Source organism: Oryzias latipes, chromosome 13 (assembly GCF_002234675.1).
Source record: "Oryzias latipes chromosome 13, ASM223467v1".
Classification (NCBI taxonomy): domain Eukaryota; kingdom Metazoa; phylum Chordata; class Actinopteri; order Beloniformes; family Adrianichthyidae; genus Oryzias; species Oryzias latipes.
In genome coordinates, this window is record NC_019871.2 from 8,142,355 (window position 1) to 8,162,056 (window position 19,702).

At 41.2% G+C, this 19,702-nt stretch overlaps 1 protein-coding gene across 1 annotated transcript; it reads left to right on the top strand.

The window, feature by feature from the left end:
- Window positions 1-368: 368 nt before the first annotated feature.
- On the top strand, window positions 369-18,859 carry LOC101175583 (tripartite motif-containing protein 3). Its single transcript, XM_011482339.3, has 13 exons — window positions 369-520; window positions 9,464-9,649; window positions 9,737-9,977; window positions 10,730-10,881; window positions 10,957-11,137; window positions 11,223-11,952; window positions 12,095-12,198; window positions 12,275-12,442; window positions 12,527-12,695; window positions 15,319-15,378; window positions 15,587-15,657; window positions 16,789-16,929; window positions 17,036-18,859. Exons 2-13 carry the CDS (start codon window positions 9,504-9,506, stop codon window positions 17,186-17,188), a joined length of 2,316 nt encoding a protein of 771 aa, XP_011480641.1. The 5' UTR covers window positions 369-520; window positions 9,464-9,503; the 3' UTR covers window positions 17,189-18,859.
- The last annotated feature ends 843 nt before the right edge of the window (window positions 18,860-19,702 follow it).

A 19,702-nucleotide genomic window follows, 5' to 3' on the forward strand; every position in this document is an offset into this window, starting at 1 on the left:
CATTAATTTTAATTTTATTTCTGTTTGTTTTTTGTGTGGATTTATTTATTTGTTGCCATTTTTATTTATTTAGGTAATTGTGGATTTTTCATTACATTTGGGGGGGACATCCACTGCATTTAGGGGGCCATTGGCCCCCCGGTGCCCCTGCCTATGTCCGGCCTTGATGTGAAGGAAGTAAACACACTCCTTTGTCTTTCTGAGGACAACGTAAGCACAGAAACCGTCAGTGAAATCCCGAGATGTCGCCTTCTTGTGGTTTGCTCCGCCCCCTTCCACCTGCTATTGGGCTGCCTAGCTCCTCCCACTGCCGTTCTAGCCAATGCTGCCTCCTAGCCCCGCCCCTTCGCCGCTGCTTTCCCTCGTCCTCTGTCTTCGCTGTCCCCCTTTCCTCCCAGACAGACCCTGCCCTTTCCCTTCTGCTGCCCAGCCTGTGAAGACGGGCGCCACACAATGGCGAGCAGCCTCTGCGGCCTGCGGAGCTGACACTGCGGCCCCTCCTGCCGGGAGCTGAGCTCATGTGAGTAGACGCCGCTCTTCCTCTTCCCTGCGCCCGGATCCGATTTCTGCGTCCTTCTTCTGCTTGGACCGATCGAGCATGGTTGAATAATTAATTCCCACATTATAGAAGAAAGCTGCATCTATGATGGTAAATCTGGACTTATTGATTTGATTTTGTGAAAGCGTTGCAGCCGTCCAGGGAGCAGCTGCTAGAAGCTGCTCTGGTTCTTGAACGCTTCCTCATCTAGCCCACTCACTTCTCCATTTTAGCCCGGAGCTGGCCGCCGGCCGGCTCTGTGGCAGGTGGGCATCCCTGCTGCAGTTCTGTGGGCTGGGCTCTGTCATCAACCACGCATTGTCTTTTGTTCAGAGGATTAGGGATCTTGAATTCGCATGCAGAGAGATGATGGGAAGCTTCCCCGCGACCCCCTTGTGAATCAGCATGTTGCAGTCTTGAGGCGTGTTGCATTTAAGTGCACACACAACAGCAGGAGTGATGCATCACTCTTGGACCAAACTGACTGGATGGATGCAGTGGTGGTTTGATGCTTTGTTTTTTGCAAAGATGAATGCAGGTTTAGAGGCTGCCAGACAGTCCCTGATGATGCACCACCAAATAGATCCTCAGAGAGGGTTTCATGTTTGTGCTGCGGTCTTTATTTCTTCAGTTATTGCTTCTTAAATGCTTGTATCAGACCCATAGACATGGCAGGCCACCACGATTACACACCGTCTTTGCAAAACAGGGTATATAAGTTGTTTCAACTTTAAACCTTGACTTGCTGGTTGTGTCCAGACTAAGAGGAGAACAGAGAAGACATTGTTGGATGGATATGGCCATCTGAAGCATCCTTTGAATTTGATCAAAGGGGGGAAATAAATGAGGCAGCACAGACTGCAATCTGCAGCCAATCCATAATGAAAAAAAAAAAAAATAGGGTCAAACTGTGTAGGGATATAAACGCCATTTAATATCATTTTGAAAAGGAAAACTGTGTTTTTGTTGGTTTTAACATGTTCTTGTTACATTTTTATGAAGATGGACGACATATATTAAGAAAATGAAGCTTAAAATTGCATTTATGTCAGAAATGCGATTTGAAATTTAAACAGACAAAAGAATGCCTTTTGTAAAAGACCCTACTTGTGATGTAGGAAATATGCTGTCTGGGCCAAAAGCTCACTGCTCCTCTCCATTCTGATTCATCCATTTCTAGAGAAATAGATCCATGTATATCTTTGTTTTCCTCGTCTGAGCTGGCATTTGGCTCTAAACTGTAGGACGGGATGGCTCCGATATTACTCACTGTTTTTGTTGCACCAATAGTGTAAAGTAGGAGTGAGGGGCTGTAAGCTAGTGGGAGAGCCTGTAAACAGTTGGATGTTGGGAAGCAAGGGAGGGCTTACTGCATGGCAACAGCTACAAATCAAAGGTGAATTTCTAATGAACTACAGCCGCTCTATAGAAACTAATCACACTGATCTTTTTTGTTTTATTTTGGCCAAAAACTGTATAATCGTAATGAAAAGAGCACTGGGAACGCTTTGAAAATAGATCCAAAGATGATTGGGGTGGGACTTTGAAGCCAGAAAAGTTTTTTCTGGCTTTTCTTTTTTTTTTTTAAACGGTGGATATGATGTCATCGATTTCACAAAGGTTACAATCTATTTAAAATGAGCGTTTTGCGACAATTATTTATGAGTCCACTGTCTTCTGAAGATAAAAAACATTGATGGTTAAGCAAAAAAAAAATACATTAAATACATTTACTTGGTAAAAAATGTTCCGACGCAATGCATTGTGGTCTATATTCGCCGATTTTTTTGTAAATTTTTTTTTTTTGAACTTTAAACATACACATAATAACTACACACAAAAAAAAGAGAGAAAAAGAAAAGAAAATAAATAAATAAAACATGTAGTGAGCATCGATGCACACGCAGAGACTTCTGGGAAATTTTACTGGGCAATGGATTTTGGAATTGTAGATTCGGACAGCCCTACAAAATGGCGAATACACTATGTAGTGCACTTTATAGGGGTTAGGGGGGAATTCTGACATACCCAGGGTTCGATTCCCAGGGTGCGCAACAATTACCTTCATCTAGTGTGGTTCCTGGGGCAAGACTCTACCCTACTGCCTCACTATGTAGCCACAAAGGGCCCCACATCTGGGTGTCCCTGTGCCTGTCCCCAGCCCGAATGAAACACACGGTTGTGTCAGGAAGGGCATCTGGCGTAAAAATATCTGCTAAATCACTTGTGCGAATCAGTGATAGCTGAATTGCACAAGTGGCAACCCCTAAAGGGATGAGCTGAAAGGTCAACAACAGCAACAAATTTGGCGTCCCTTCTGTTTATATTGGGGTTTATTTTGTTTCATTATAGTCATTTTTATGATGAATTTGTGAGAAGCTAAGATGATGCAGGCAAAATCACTGCACAGCTTTTTTGGAGTTCAGCGGAAAAGCAGGTGGGAAGTTTACGCAGGACCACATATGGATGTTGCTGACCTGAGTCACATGAGAAGTGATCCCCAATGCTGCCCCTGAGGGCAAAACAGTGTTGCAGGAGCAACTTGTGCGCTGATCGACCTTTTAAAAATCTGCAGTGCCTGTTGACACAGCAGCAGCGTCGCCTGCGTGCTGCACTATCTTCTGTTTATCGCAGTGGAAGTGCAGCAGGAAGGACGCGGAAATCTCCGGAAAACAAATGCAGACTTTGTCAAGTCTTTAGTTTTGTTGGAGTTTAGGCCTTTTAGGGCTCTAAAGTCATCATTTGATTGCATTTGATGTCCATTTCTGCAATCTGCTGACTGCAAATGTGAAAGTGCTGCTTATGAAACTGCTTTTACTTTGAAACAGTCTCAGGGGAGGATAGGAAAATGAAATAATAAAAAAGCTGGGTGAATATCAACATTAATAGGAGCTTTGAAAGTTTTGATGCTTATGAGTCATGACAGATGAGTCATCATGAAGCCAGGTTGTTTTGCTCAGCAGGCCTTTTAAGGTAACAAAAAGGCATTTTGTCCCTACTTTTACACAGATCTGCTACAGATAATTTAATTGTCCTTAAACATATTGTTTTTGTCTGAGTTAGATATTGTTAAATAACATTCAGAAAATCTTGTATAATATAAAGAAATAAGTTCAGATTGTTTTTTGTTTAAAAAAAATCAATTTTATACTCTTTATTTGGACACATTTGTATGAAAAAGTATTATGGCCACCTAAAAAATAAAAATGACAAGAATTAGGTTGTAAAATTCAGAGAAAAAAGTTTTCATTTTATGAGAATAAATTTCTGAATTTATGAGAAAAAAGTCATGATTTTACAATTTTGACTTGGTAAAACTGCTAAATAGTTTTTAAATACTAATTGATCCGATCTAGACTCACTAAAAAATTAACATTTCCTTATCCGTAAAAATCCACGCTGAAATAATCGCTTATAATGCGCTCTACATCTTTTATACTTAATTACGATATTTGTTCTTTGTTGTTGTATAATAATTTTAGTTTTACCTCATAAATGTATTACTTTAATCTTGTAAATTCTCAATTTATAACTTGTGAAGTTATAACTTTACTGTTGTAAAATATTGACGGTTTTAATCATAATTCTACAAATTTATTCTCGTAAAATTTTGACTCTTCTCTTTAGTTTTATGACTGTCCTCTTAAAATTATGACATTTTTCTTGTATTTTAAAGACTTATTTCTAGTGAAATAATTCTACAATTTTACTTGTAAAATGTTGACTTTTCCTTCAATTTTACAATTATCCTCTTAAATTTACAACTTTTTTAAATCATATTTTTACAACTAATTTCTAGTAAAATGATTTTAAGACTTGTAAGATAGTTATATCTTTTTTCTTATAGTTTCCCAACTTTATTCTTGTACATTTTTTTTTTTTTTTCTCAAGGACCTTATTCTCTTAAAACTATGACTTTCTTTTACAATTTAATGAATTTATGCTTATAAATGTATTTATTTTTTGGTTTTTATGGTGGGCCTAATTCACCACCATACATTTCTAAGGTAAAACAGTTTTGTTTCTGACTATGTTGTTTTGTTCAGTGCTGCTGTTTACTTGTACATGTACATTTTTTCTCTGACTAACTATACAGAGACAATCACAGCCTGAAGACACACAAGCGAGTGCCAAAAAAACATCAACTACAGTCTAAATTTAAACACAATTGTGACACAGTCATCATTTTACTGTCCAGGACCGGTGCAGCTGATCAAACAAACTCCTCACCGTCTGCAAACACCGTCACACAGATATCAGTACTTTTCCTCATGAGTAGTCTAATATGGTCACACAGCGGTTAAACGCGCTTCCAGAGATGACGGGAAAAAAGGTCATTTCTTCTGGTTCAAACAAAGGAAAAGGAAAGGCTTTTTATGGCGTCTGAGGCAGACGCATCCTGCAACCCCAAAGAGTCACACCACATGTAAGGAATGATTAAAGCAATCTAGAGTTTAAAAACTCTCTTAAATACCCAGCTTACATTTCACACACTTAATACGGTCTGTTGAAACCCTAAATTAGAAATGAACAATTGGAAAAATACTTGATGATTGTTGCATAAAAAGGTAATTATCCAAATGTAATGAAATAAAATATTTTTACTATCGATGCCTAAGAACATATAAAAGCGCCTGCAGCAAACTTTAACTTGTCGACTGTAGAGAGGATTTAATATCTCAGATTCCAGCGACGAAAAGCATCAGTGTGTAATAAAACCTCTTTTGTTCTGCTCTGCAGGTAAATGCATCATTAATTGTTAAAAAGGAACATTTTTGAAGTATGAATTCCAACAAAGAAAACAGTCGTCAGTATTGACCAACCATTTCAATAGTTGTAATACCGCCTGCCAAAGACTGAAATTAAGCACCTATCATTAAATATACAAAATAAAGTTTAAAAGATTATTATTACACTTTTAAAGGAGCTAGAGTAACTAAAAATGTGGATAACAGCATTGGCCAACACATTCTTCTATAACTATTCTATTATCTTAACCTACTATTATGTTATTGTTTTTATTTAATCTATTTTGTTCATCTGGCAAGTATTTTTGTGGCTGTTTTAAAAAAGCAATTTCCCCATCATGTGACTGAGTCTTCCAAGTCTTTCCTTTACAAAAAAATAAAAAAGATAGTTTTAGGAAGTTTGTTCCCTTATTTATTGAATTCAAGCAGCTGTGACAGATTAAGCAGATTAGGTTGATGAGATTGTTTTCTGTAATTACGCAAGACATCCTTTTCTTCAGGATCAGAGTGTTAAGCCCACAAACAACCCTATTATACTGGTGAACTCTGGCCTAAAGACAGCCATTGCCTGCTTTTTAAGAACTTCCTTTGCAGACACACAGTTAAATTACCTTGACATAATGATGTCATCTGATTCTGGGAGACAGTAATCCTGATGGCAGACAGCACCTGACCCTGCAGGAGAACACTAAGCCACTTACTGGGGTGAGAGTGACGAGCGATGCATCTTTGTGTTCGTAAACGTTTGCGCTGGGTTTCTACAGGCAGATGCAGTGAGAAAAACACAGCTAAATGACCATTTAAGTTGTGATTTTGAGATGCTAATCATCCTTTTTTTTCCCTTCATAGAGTGGATATCGGATTGTATTCATGATGGGTACTTTTCAGTCTCTAATAGCTATACACTAAGCCCAGGTGCATCCTCACAATCTAATGTATTCATTGACTGTGTATGAGATCTGGACTGAGTGACCCCTCCCCCCTTGGCGTTTCAAACAGGAAGTACCTGCTGGCTCCAAGAAGCCAAATTCCCGTAGACTTCTACTAAGAAATAAACAGCTATACTCATTCTATTTGTCATAATAACCTCTGATACCTTTTTTTTAAACATGTTTTTGATAATCCTATTTATTTTTCATGAAATCTTTCTCTTTTGGTCCAAATATTCAAGTTATAAACTGGCCAATCAGATTTCTCAGTAAAAGTATGTGGTCTCGTGTCGAACCTTCGAAATGCTTGATTGACAGATTCTCCCAAATTCTCCCAGATTCTTTCAAATGGCAGGGGTATGGTCTTCCAACAAGCTTACTTCTGATTGGCGAGAGTGGTTGCCAAAGAAACATTGACTCAGCCTCACACGTACCAATAACTGCTTACTGACGATTTTTGGTTCCAACATGGGAGTGTCCGTATCGCGAAGAGTGAGGATTGGGTAAATGGTAATCGACTCAATTTAGTTGGAACTAGAAGCAGGTCATTTTCTATAAGTGACATCACTTGATCCAGTTCTCATAAACTGTCAATTAATGTTTCGTACTGCGAGTTAGTTAGCAGACGCCAAAAAAATGGAAAACAAAGAAAGAAATGTTTGAAATAAGTTGCACTTTTGGGAGACATTTATTTATGAAAATACAGGAACAAGAACAGACATTTCATCTTGAAAAGCAAATCATAAGAAAGCAATACAATGGAAATAAGCTTGCTTCATTACTGTAACCATATTTATCACGAAACAGGAGGAATTGTCTAGTATATTAGTGCAATATATGAACAATTATTCCATAACCATGATCAGAGCAGAAAAAAATGACAAGTCAACTAAACTCTTATTATCGCATAAAATCACTAAACCAATTGAATCCTTCATTGTCTGTGTCGATGGAATAACTCTAAGACCTTAAGACTAAGGGGCGCTTCTTCGTCTTCTGCGTTGGTAGCAAATACTGATACACACATCCACAGTGCCCTCTAGTGGTTGTTAGTGGGAAAATAACAAATGCATGAGTCTTTTATTTTTTTAAATCACATATGAGTCGCACCCGAGTATAAGTCGCAACTCCTGCCAAACTATGCAAAAAAATAACATATACTCTGAAAAAAATTGGAATTCCAGAACAACCATGTCTTATAATGTGTATTATTTTGACCATAAGACCGACCTGTCACTGCTTTTTTGTAGTTCTCTTAATCAGTTGCTTCATCCATAACCTAAGATTTCTGGATGCTTTTTTCTTAACCGACTGCAGATCCGTAGTTGATGTCTTCATTTATAATTTTCCGCTCAGGAACGTCTAGAAAGACTTCAGTCTCAGAACGGCCGTTTTTGCTGTAAGTTCTGCAGTGAAGCAAGTGGGAGTAGCTGAGGGCTGCTGGGAGAAAGGACAGCCAGGGAGGAAGGGAGGTGAAAATGAGGGGCGGGGGGGTTGTTGGAATCGCAAAGGCTGCAGCCAATCAGCCCAGGGGAGGGGCCTCAGGGCTTATGCTCATCCCCCTTCCCCCTGATGTCACTGTTCACAGGCAGGAAGTGGGAGTAACGGCAGACTGGGGAAGGGCTTTTTTTTTGTTTGTGCAGAGAGTAAAACAGCTTTTCTATCTCTCGGGACGCTGCAACACTAGAATCAGTGTTTCTGGAAAATCCTCAATTTGGAAGACGTCTGCGGTAGACTGGAGAGGCCCGATGGTGCGATGCTGCAAAGTGAAGAGAGAAAAACGACAGCATGATGGAGGATGAAGATGAATGGAGGGAAGGAGGTGGCGGGTCCAGAGCGGAGCTGGAAGGCATATGTTAATGCAGCAGAGAGGGACAGCTGCATGGTGTGAGACAGGCCGTCCCCAACTCTGAGAAACAGACAGACAGGTGTTGAACTCGGCCTTCCTGCTCTAAAAAGTCAATGGAAGGAACTGGGAGGAATTTTGGGAGTGGCGCTTTAAGCCTTGCTCCTGTTAAGACCCAAGATATGCTTCTGAGCCAGCTGAGATCTAAGTGAAGAAAGCTTCAACCTTAGTGTCTCTAAATGTATAATTATACTAATCCCCTGTCAGCATGGGATCTCATGCAGTTGCCAAGTGCTTAAGCAACACTTATGGTAAAGCATCAGTTTGAGACACACACTAAAATTGTGCTTTTAGTGTTTTTAACATGTTATTGTGGCATTTTTCTGATGATGGAGGACATCTATTAAAAAAATTTACGCTTAAAATTGGATTTCTTTATTCAAATCATTGGGAATCAGGAGCAGACGACAAAAAATGATGTTCGAAAACGATTGTATTTGTGATGTAAAACATACAATGGGCTGACCACAAGCTCCCTGCTCCGCTCCATCAGACGACTAGATCCATGTACGTCTTTGTTGGCCTCATCCGAGCTGGCATCTGGCTCAAAACTGTATAGCTGGATAGCTCACATATTGCTCGCCATTTTTGTTCCACCAGTAATGGTTGGTTGGGATTGTGAAGGGCTTTAAGCTAGCTGAAGAGCATGTTAATAGATGGATGATGGGAAGTGTGGGTGGGCTTACTCTGCGGCAACACATTTTAAAGATATCTCTATAAATATTAATAACGTGACAGCTAAAGAACTTTTATTTCTCTCTCAATAACTTTATAAAACTAAACACTTCACTCAAGAATAGTAAATAAATGAAAACCACGCCCACTTGTTTACTCTTCTTATGAAAATTCTAACTATAAGCTCAAACATTGCACAAATAGAGGCTTTTCTAAGCACTGATTATGGAGGTCATGTGTGTGTTATGACAGATGCACAGTAGATCATTGGCATGACTTAAGCTGGACTTGACCCACTGATACAGTTTCATGTGACTCAATTATTCAAATAAACAAGCTAAGGCTGTTTATTGTAAGCTAATGCTTCAGAATGCTAAGTCAGGTGGAGAGCTTGGCTGTTTTAGTTGAAGAATCTGAGCAAATTCTTTCTATCATTGCAAAGGTAGGATTTTCAGTCAGATGACAGAAGAGCTGACTTTACTGAGTCTGTTTTTAGAGGCAGAGCCTAAAACCTCTGTGGATTCAGGCGTCACAGAAGGACTTATGATCTTAACAGCACTGTGACTCATTTCTTCCTGAGTTTGCTTAAGGAAGTCCACCCTATTTACACTCCCTAAATTCTTAACTTTTTCTCTCCTCCTCCTCCTCCTCTTCTTTGTGTTTGCAGGTTAAGTGGTGCACCCCCCCCCCACCCCCACCCCCACTGAATGGTAGTCATCATGGCGAAGTGTGAGACGGGCAGCACCAGCCCTGTGGTCAGGCAGATCGACAAACAGTTCCTGGTCTGCAGCATCTGTTTGGACCGATATCACAACCCCAAAGTTCTGCCCTGCCTGCACACTTTCTGTGAGAAGTAAGTTCCTCCAGACAACCAACAGAGAAAATGGTCTGGTAAAATCTGAAAGACAATGAGAAACGTTCATTTTCCATCTTCTTCTAGATGTCTACAGAACTACATCCCTCCCCAGTCTCTGACACTATCCTGCCCAGTGTGCAGACAGACGTCCATCCTGCCCGAGAAGGGTGTCGCAGCCCTGCAGAACAACTTCTTTATCACTAACCTAATGGAGGTGTTGCAGCGAGACCCAGAGTGTAGCCGGCCGGAGGCGAGCAATGTATTGGAGTCGGCCAACGCAGCCACAACCTGTCAGTCCCTTTCTTGCCCCAACCATGAGGGAAAGGTGGGTTGAATGATCCAAAATCCATCACATCCCTAGATTTGTACTCCTTGTCAAAGACCAGCTCCTATGAAAATCGTGTTTTTGGTGGGGTTCTTGTGGCATTTTTTCTAATGATATAATGAAATTTAAGCCTAAAATGTCTTCAATTTAGCGATTGTTTTTTTGTCTTTTTTTCCCAAATTGTTATGAATCAGGAGCAGAGGAAAGAAAGCAATTTAAAAAAGAGCTTATTTGTGATGTAGAAAATACACTGGGTGGGCCACAACCTTCCTGCTCGGAGCTCTCAACAATGGGGATGGGAAGGGGGGCGGCAGGGTTGCGCTATGCATCCCACCCACAACTCAGAGGCAAATTTCTAATGAATTACTTCCACTCTGCAGATTTTATCTCCTAGAAAATGACACAAACGCATAATCATTATTAAGAGACCACTGGTAATACTTTTAACCCTTGTGCAATCCTAGGCACTTTAACATTGGGAGTTGGGTCATCTAGACCCACTAGACAGTGCGCTAAACCTTTTTTTTCAATAATTTGTGAACCTCACTGGTGTCCATGGATTACATGAAATCTTTCCACCTTTATCCACCTTTGTCATGGTAGGGAGAACACTTCAATGTAAGGGTGGGGTCATCTAAGATAGCACAAGGGTTAATAGATCAAAAATGAATAGAGTGGGTCTGTCCCTTACATTGTCCCTGTCCCTGTCCGTGGGTAAGTGAATTTTTATGTCTTTACTGCACCCCCTGCAGGTCATGGAGTTTTACTGCGAGTCATGTGAGACAGCCATGTGTCTGGAGTGCACAGAGGGAGAGCACAGGGAACATGTGACCGTCCCTCTGAGGGACGTGTTGGAGCAGCACAAGTCTGCTCTCAAAAATCAGCTAGACACCGTTTGTAACAGGTACAAAACTGTCGTGAAACTGTTTGAAAGTGAAACCCAGTGAGAGTTTTAACACTGATCCTTTCCCTCTGACAGACTGCCACAGCTGACTGTTGCCATTGAGCACGTTAATGAGATCTCCAAGCAGTTGACGGAAAGGAAAAGTGAAGCAGTGACTGGAATCAGTAACACTTTTGATGAGCTGGAAAAGGCTTTGCACCAACGCAAGAATGCTCTGATCACAGAGGTGGAAAATATCTGCAGCTCAAAGCAGAAGGTCAGAGGTCTCTCTGCTTTTCCAACTTGATGTAAAAGAAAAAAAAAATCCTCATTACTGTCCTTGTTTGTGTGGGTCACTCTAGGTGCTTCAGGCTCAGCTGACCTCTTTGCTGCAAGGGAAAGAGAACATTGAAAGCAGCTGCAGCTTCACAGAGCATGCCCTCAGCCATGGCAGCGCCACTGAGATCCTGCTGGTCCAGAAACAAATGGGCGAGCGGGTCAGTGCTCTGGCAAGACACAGCTTTGCCGTGCACCCCCATGAAAACGGACACCTGGAATGCCAGGTGGAGACGGACGGGTTGAGGCGCTCCATTCAAAACATGGGAGTCCTCATCACAACGGGGGCTGTGGGCCACACTAGCGTTGCCACCGGTGAAGGCCTGAGGCACGCACTAGTCGGCCAGCACACCTCCATCACAGTCACCACCAAGGACAAGGATGGCGAGCTGGTGAAAAGCGGGAATGCGGCTCTCCGAGCAGAGATTGTCTCTGCAGACGGGGTGCGCACTGAAGCCGAGGTGGTAGACAACAAGAACGGCACGTACGAAGTCGGCTATACCGTTCGCTCCGAGGGAGAGTTCACCTTCTCTCTGCTGCTGTACGGGCAGCCTGTGAAGGGGAGCCCCTTCCGCCTGCGCGCCGTTAAGCCTTCAGATGTCCTGCAGTCGCCTGAAGACGTAAAGAGGAGAGTGAAGTCCCCAAGCGGAGGAGGGGGTCACGTCCGACAGAAAGCTGTCCGCAGGCCCTCCAGCATGTACAGCACCACCAAGAAGAAGGAAAACCCTATAGAGGATGAGCTGATCTACAGAGTTGGTGCGTAAAAACAACTAAATTCTGGTCAAATAAATCCAAATATAAGATGTACAGCATATGAGGCTGCTGGCCTCAGTACATGACCCTGCAGAACTGATGGGTGCATGCACAGCTCTGAGGTTCTCGTTTGTTAATGTGTCAGGCACAAGAGGGCGAGACAAAGGAGAGTTCACCAACCTTCAAGGCATCTCGGCTTCCAGTAACGGGCGGATTGTGGTGGCAGACAGTAACAACCAGTGCATACAGGTCACTGTTGGACATTAGAAGAAAAAAATTGTTGCGTTTATGCAGAATCTGGGAGTAATCAAAGGGTTTCTTTTAGGTGTTCTCCAACGATGGCCAGTTTAAGATGAGGTTTGGGGTAAGGGGGCGTTCCCCGGGTCAGCTGCAGCGCCCCACAGGGGTGACCGTCGACGTGAACGGGGACATTATTGTCGCCGACTATGACAACAGGTGGATAAGCATTTTTTCCTCTGATGGCAAGTTCAAGGTGAGAAGCAGGAAAATGTTACCAGATATGTTTAAAAAACACCTAAGAAACGGAATGACCAATATTGATTTTTGGTCTTTGCAGAATAAAATAGGCGCTGGAAGATTGATGGGCCCCAAAGGCGTGGCTGTGGACAAAAACGGACACATCATCACAGCTGACAACAAGGCCTGCTGCGTCTTTATCTTTCAGTCAAATGGGAAGCTTGTAACAAAGTTTGGAGCCAGAGGAACATCGGACAGACACTTCACAGGTGTGTCAAGAAATACCTGCAGACATTTAGTTACATGTCTTTACAGGAAGAGATCTAAAGCCAAATGAAGCTGCATGCAATTAGGCCAGATATACAGATTTATTTTAAAGGTTCCTTTCAAGAAATGTAGTTAGGGATCATCATATTTCTGTCTTAAGTTTGTTTTTTTCATGGAGTTTATGTACAGATTTTTTTTACTTTTAGGTAATGAATCCAGAATTCCGCTGTTTTCTTTTTATTTTGCCAAATCTCTTGAAGTGCTTGTCAATGCTCTTATGCTACGCTCACACCGCCATCGGCATCGCGCGTTAAAGCAACCACTTCCAATGAAAGGTCTATGTAAATGCACGTTTCGGGCTTCCACGTTCAAAACTCCTAGGTCAGTATTCGGGCTCTTGCGTACAAAACGTGCGGCCATTGAATGCGCGTTGCAGGTTAAACTAGGTCGAACTTTGGATTTGGCTGTACGTCCACTTGAATTCATAGACGTGCCAACCTTTTGAAAATTGATTATGAAGGAGAAATTGATAGTTGCGGCTTGTACCTGGCTGGAATTTTATGACACCAAGTCTTTCATATATCAGACTAGAGCTGTAGAAGAATTTGCGAGATTTGCATCGCTTCAACATTTCACACCAAAGCCTCTTCCATCTATAAGTACATGCACTAGTTTTGGGTAGCAACAGTCCAATGTGAACACCGTCTGCTAACAGCGCATTTAAGAACTCGCAATCTGCGCCGTTGTGTACGTAGAATTATGGCTACATAAACAATAGGCAATTGACATTCATTCAAGAACGCGGTAGACACCGGTTCTTAACTTACATATAACACATTTTCTTCTCACTGGACAAGCAAGGACGGGCTTCTTCTTCTTTTTCTTTTTATACTGTTTATTAGTGCATGTCCGCCACCTACAGTTGGATGAGGCTTTGCGTGAAATGTCGAAGCGGTGCATAGTAACCCTTGTGCTATCCTAGAAACTTTACCATTGGGAGTTGGGTCATCTAGACCCACTAGACAGTGCGCTGAACATTTTTTCTTCAATGATTTGTGAACTTCACTGGTGTCCATGGACTACATGAAATCTTTCCACCTTTTTCATGGTAGGGAGAACACGTCAATGTAAGGGTGGGGTCATCTAAGACAGTGTTTTTCAACCTTTTTTGAGCCACGGCACACTTTAACCTTGACAAAAATCCCGCGGCACACCAGCATCCAAAAAAAAAAAAAAAAACAGAAATTCATGGTCTGTATTGATCGACAGCCCCCCGACCGCCCGCCCGCAATCTCACGTGTATTTTTGTGATAATTGTGGCCGGAAAAGCAGGAAGTTGCGGCTGTTTTTTCTAAGAGATGAAATGAAAGTTAAATTAGAAAATTTAGAAACTGTTTGTTGGTTGGGGTTTCAAGGCGTTTCGCAAGGACAACTCATTGTGCGCTGGGACACTGGCTCTTTAAGCCAATGCATCATGGGAGATGTAGTGTGAAAAGTGCCGAAAACTTGCAGAAAGACTGGCGTCCCTGAGATTTATTGTATTGTCCACTTGTTTCACGGTCTGACACCGGACTCTGTGGAAAGCTACACCGCTAAAGAAGAGCTTTAGCCGGTATTTTTGTTAGAACTGAGCGACTTTATCAGCAGAATTAAGAACAAGGAAGTGAAGACTTTAAGCACTTCTGATTGGTCAGACTGATGACATGTGATTAAGCCTTCAAGAATGATTGGTGGAGACAGTTAAAGGGACGGGACTTTTCCGCAAACTGTCATAGCTGCAGGTAAATCGCGGTAACGTAATCCTTATCAAAATGTCTTTAATAGAATTAAATAAACACAAAGAAAAAGTAATTTTAAGATCTTTCATATTCCTAACTACTCAGTGTTTTATCAGGGCCTGTTTGGATGAACAAAGAGCTGATATCCTGGAGATGGGAAATGTTTTTAGATCAGTGAATGATTAATGAGGGCAATTTCTCCACGGCACACTTGACCATCTCCCACGGCACACTAGTGTGCCGTGGCACACTGGTTGAAAAACACTGATCTAAGATAGCAGAAGGGTTAAGCAACTTTTGCTCCAAGCTTTTTCCTTTTACAGCTCTATTCCGATATATGAAAGCGATATATGAAAGACTTGGCGGCACAAACCGTAATGATTAATTTCTCCTCCATGATCAATTTTCAAACAGTTGGCATTTTCGTGAATTAAAGGTGACGCCATCCACACGTCACAACCAAATTAGAGTCCCTGATTGGTCAAAGACGCACATTCAGTGGCCGCACGTTTTGTATGTAGAAGCCAAACACAGTTGTAGAAACTTGAAACGCGAATGCGAGGGCTTTGAACGGGGGAGTCCTAAACGTGCATTTACACACTTCGTTGGCTTTTCATTGGACGGGGTAGCTTGAACGCGTGTTGCCAAGGGGGGTGTGAACGTAACTTCACGGGCAAATATTCATGATTCAATCTACTGCATGTAATAAGATGATTCCTCTTTTTTGCCTCTCAGACCATCGCATCTATTTGCCCGTGTTACAGGAAGCTGGTCGGAGTTTCAGCTTTGTTGACGTTGAAGCTTCCTTCAGTGTAAATTCTCACCTGGACTTTTTCTTTTCTTTTAGAGAAAAGTGGTGCAAACATTGCACTGGAAACAAAGATTAGTAAATCTGGCCCTGTTTTCAGTAAGTAATTAAACCGAATGTGAGTGTGAACTGATTTAAACCAAAGTGTTTGTTGTCTTTATGTCCGTTTTAACGTCAGTTTGTCGTTGACCATGTCCTGTCTTGTCGTCAAAGTCCAAAAAAGGAGTGGCACTTCCTGTTGTGTGCTGCAAAGTAGCAGCTGACTCATAGTTACTATTTTCTTTCCTGTCTTTTGTTTTGTTTCCAGGTCCCCACTTTGTAGCTGTGAACAACAAAAATGAGATTGTGGTTACAGATTTTCACAACCATTCAGTTAAGGTATGGCTCCACACAAGAATGTGCTTTTGTCAGTGAACCCTTCAGTGGAAGTACTTTCAGTTGCATAAATGAAGATACGTTACTGTTAGAGCTTACAGACAAGAATTTCAGACAACCCTACCCCTACCCCTCCAATTACCCCTACAATTGGGGGGTTAGGAAGAACCCAAAGGGGTAGGGTAAGAATTTGGATTTGGCCAACGAGTGTGGTTGAATCACACGACTTGTGGCATCACATTTTGGAAGTCAGGAACACGTGTTGCTGCACTAAACATAGAAATTAAGTGGTTTTTTTTTGCTGTGCCGTAAAAGTATGAACACACCTTGGTCCTGAAGCGCTCATGGTTTGACTTTAAGATGCCCTTTAGAAGAAGCTACTGTGCTGATTAAGACATGTGTCCCTGCCTTAATTTCGCAGTTATCTTAAGATCCCATGAAAATATTTAACTAGAATTCAGCAAGAAAGTTTTTTGTTGAATCCAAAATGAGTTTTACAACCCTTGTCCTGCTGGATGACCCAGTTTCCATTAAACTCTAACATATGTCTGTAAATCATCGTCATATACTGACGAGTTTTATGGCGAGACAAGTCCAAATTGTCACTCTTCCACTACTGTACCCGACAGTGAGGATGAAAGAGAAACAAATCCAGCTTGATGTTTTTTAATCTAAATTACACACGACCTTTTAGCAAACAGCTGAAGGCAAGAAGTTCTTCAAATTAAAAGGCTTTTAATCAGAAACCATTTCTATAACTTGCCATCTTCACTCTTGTAACACCAGCTGAAGGGAACTTTGCATTCCCCACATTTTTCTTCTTTTTGACCTTCCTTTTATTTAAAAAAAAACAAGTGGCAGTGAATGTTTCTTATGTTGCTGTTTTGTCTGTTTATTATTTTTAATTATACAAAATATGTAGGATTGCCCTAGCAGTTTAAACTATTGCGTTACAGACCTTACCATGTCATATGTCCAAAAAAAAAACATTTAAAAACTCTAGAAATGGTTATAGATTGGTAAACATGTTTTCCTTTAAAACAAAGTAATACGTAAACATATTCATTATTAAGCTTTTAATCTCATCTTAGTTTTTTTTTACCATGTGACTTTTTTCATGGTTTATTCTGAAAGGTGTACAATGCGGACGGAGAGTTCCTGTTTAAATTTGGCTCCCATGGGGAGGGAAATGGTCAGTTCAATGCTCCAACCGGCGTTGCCGTGGACGCCAATGGAAACATTATTGTTGCTGACTGGGGCAACAGTCGCATCCAGGTGAGATTCATGTAAAAGTAACAAAAATGAAAAATTAAACAACATTTTTGGAGAAAGCCATTTTTTTTGTTGTAGGACTCACCCAGGCTTTTATTTTGTTCTGCAGGTGTTTGACAGCTCAGGTTCCTTCCTGTCCTACATTAACACATCAGCCGACCCCCTTTATGGCCCCCAGGGCCTGGCCCTTACATCTGATGGCCACGTGGCCGTGGCGGACTCCGGGAACCACTGTTTTAAGGTGTACCGCTACCTGCAGTAGACAGCGATTTCCTGTACCGCAGCCGCCTAGGATGAAACAGGGTGTGACGGTATTTCCAGTGCAGTCTTTGCACTTCAGCAAATACCCGGCCCCTCATTTTACTTTATCGATCGGGTTTGAAGGTAATGTAGCATCATTGAGACGAATAAAGATGGAGGATTTGGGCAGAAGTAATGCATTTTTGTGGGAAATGACACTTTAGGAGGTAGATTGAAGTATTTAACCAGTCTTAACCTTTCCCGGTGCATGAAGTATATCTTTTTTTCCTTCAATAGCTTGGCAGCACAGTGTGACCACCAGTTGCTTTTACCATAAACTAGTTGATGCTTATAGTTAAATGAACAGTGCCATGCTTCTGCAGCAATGAAATGTAAAAAAAACAAAAAAAAAAAAGTGCAGCAAAACCATTTGTGCATTGATTTGCTGTATGTACTGTACATACATGAATGTATATTGTATATATTAGATCACTCTCTATGTATATGCAGCGATTTTTCAAGCAGTTTTTTTTTTCATTTCACTGATCAGCAAAGGATGAAGGATTCAAAGACTTTGAATGTGTGTGTCGTTGCTGTGAGTGAGGTGACATGCATTTGAAAAGTTCTCGCCTGTTGAAGGAAGCAGCACAGCAGATATTTTGGTTTGTTATTTTAAAGCGGACAAGTTTAATTTATTTTTATGTTGTATTAGTGGAACATTTTCAGATTATTTTTGTAAATCTTTCTTCTTTTCTTTTGAATTTTACACCTTTTTAAGGTGAAATTTTGTCTGTGTGACTAACATAAAACTGTAAAATTTAGCCTTTGTGCAGATGGGCAGCTGACTTCCAAAGCTTCAGCACCGGTTTTGTTTTCATTTGGATGCCAAACTCATTTTCTAAACCCTTGTTTAGAATAAAAATTGTTAGTTTTTATTTTCATATTTTTGAAATCACTTTAAATAGTTTCGTTTGTGACCACTGCACCAGAAGATGTTCAAATATCTCAGGACATTTTATCCAAAATTGATCACAGCGTCTGTTCAAATATGATGCACAACTTTTTCAACTTCTTGGCTCATTTGTTGATGACTTTGCAAGAAAGCTGCTGATCCGTGCAAATTTAATACCACAGGGAAATATTCATTTTGTGGCTTTACAAGAAACTGTTACAAATATCCAGTCATTCATCTTTTTTTCAATGACATTAGCTGTAGAACATGTTCGTGCATTAGAATCCACCCAGTGTGCTTCATTTATCAGCTACCTGCAACGGAGTTGCGCCAATGGGGACTCAAAAACCAGGACTGGTGGAGCTGCGTGGTTTTTGCTCCCTCTGGTGTTCATTCTATCTTAAGAGCAAAGGAAGACATGGTGTTGCTGCATGAGGAATAAGCTCCTGTGTTGACTAGCTTCATATGACAGTGCAATGAACATCGAGTTATTCGGGTTAGCCGTCCAACCCGTTGAGATTGGATCGGGTTTTGGAGTGGAAAAGCACCTGTTTAGTCAACTGGGATGTTGCCGTTTTTGTGATTCGCTGTTTTGAGTTTGTGCCAAACAAGGATCAAAGACTTCCTGCTCTGTGAGACAAGTGCTCACCTTTTTAAGATGGATTTACATTTTCTTCACCCTCCCCTTCCTTTTTTTTCTCTATGAATATGCACTGGTAATAAAAGCACATGGTTTACTGAGGCGTTGTAAGAGTTTCCATTTTTATTGATTGATTGATTTGATCTATCTCAAGCAGTAATTGTAAACAATGCAAGAAATCACACAGAAAAAGCAAACTCACTTCAGAAATAAAGCATTGATTAAAAATTAAAAAAAAAACAAATATATAAGATGATGGCACACACTTAACATTGAAATTACTTGTTATGAATAGAGATTTTTGCAGAATTGCATACAATAATGATTAACTTAAGTCAAGTATAGTTTGAATTATTGCTTGAAACGGAGTGTGAAAATATTCATGTATGTAATCCCACCTTTATTGTGGTATTTCTTTTTAGAATTTGGCATAATCGTTTCTGAAGTTGTTCACCTTTCAGTGGATCCTTTCAGGGGTTGCCATAGAGAATAAACTTTCACTGATTCACACTGGAGATTTTTTTACGCCGGATGCTCTTCCTGACACAACCCTTTGTTTTATCCAGGCTGGGGTCCGGCACAGGGGGACCCAGACTTGGGCCTTCTTGTGGCCACATAGTTGGGTAGTAGCGCCAAAACGTCTTGCCTAAGGACTATAGACTGTTTATAGAGATGGACTGAGCGGGTGTGACATCACCCGTACAAGATTCATTAACTCCGGCTCCAGCGAAATGAATCCAATTCCATCCTCATTTTTCCGAGGTATGGGCACCGCCATTCGGATCCAGACATCAGTGGTTGGTCTGAGTCTGTCTGAGTCAACGTTTCCAGGGCAACTACTGTCGCCAATCAGGAGTGAGCATGTTCAAAGTCCACACCCCTTCCAGTGAAAGTGGCTCTGGAAAATCTGTCAATCAAATGTTGGGGGTTCGAGGACAGCAGGC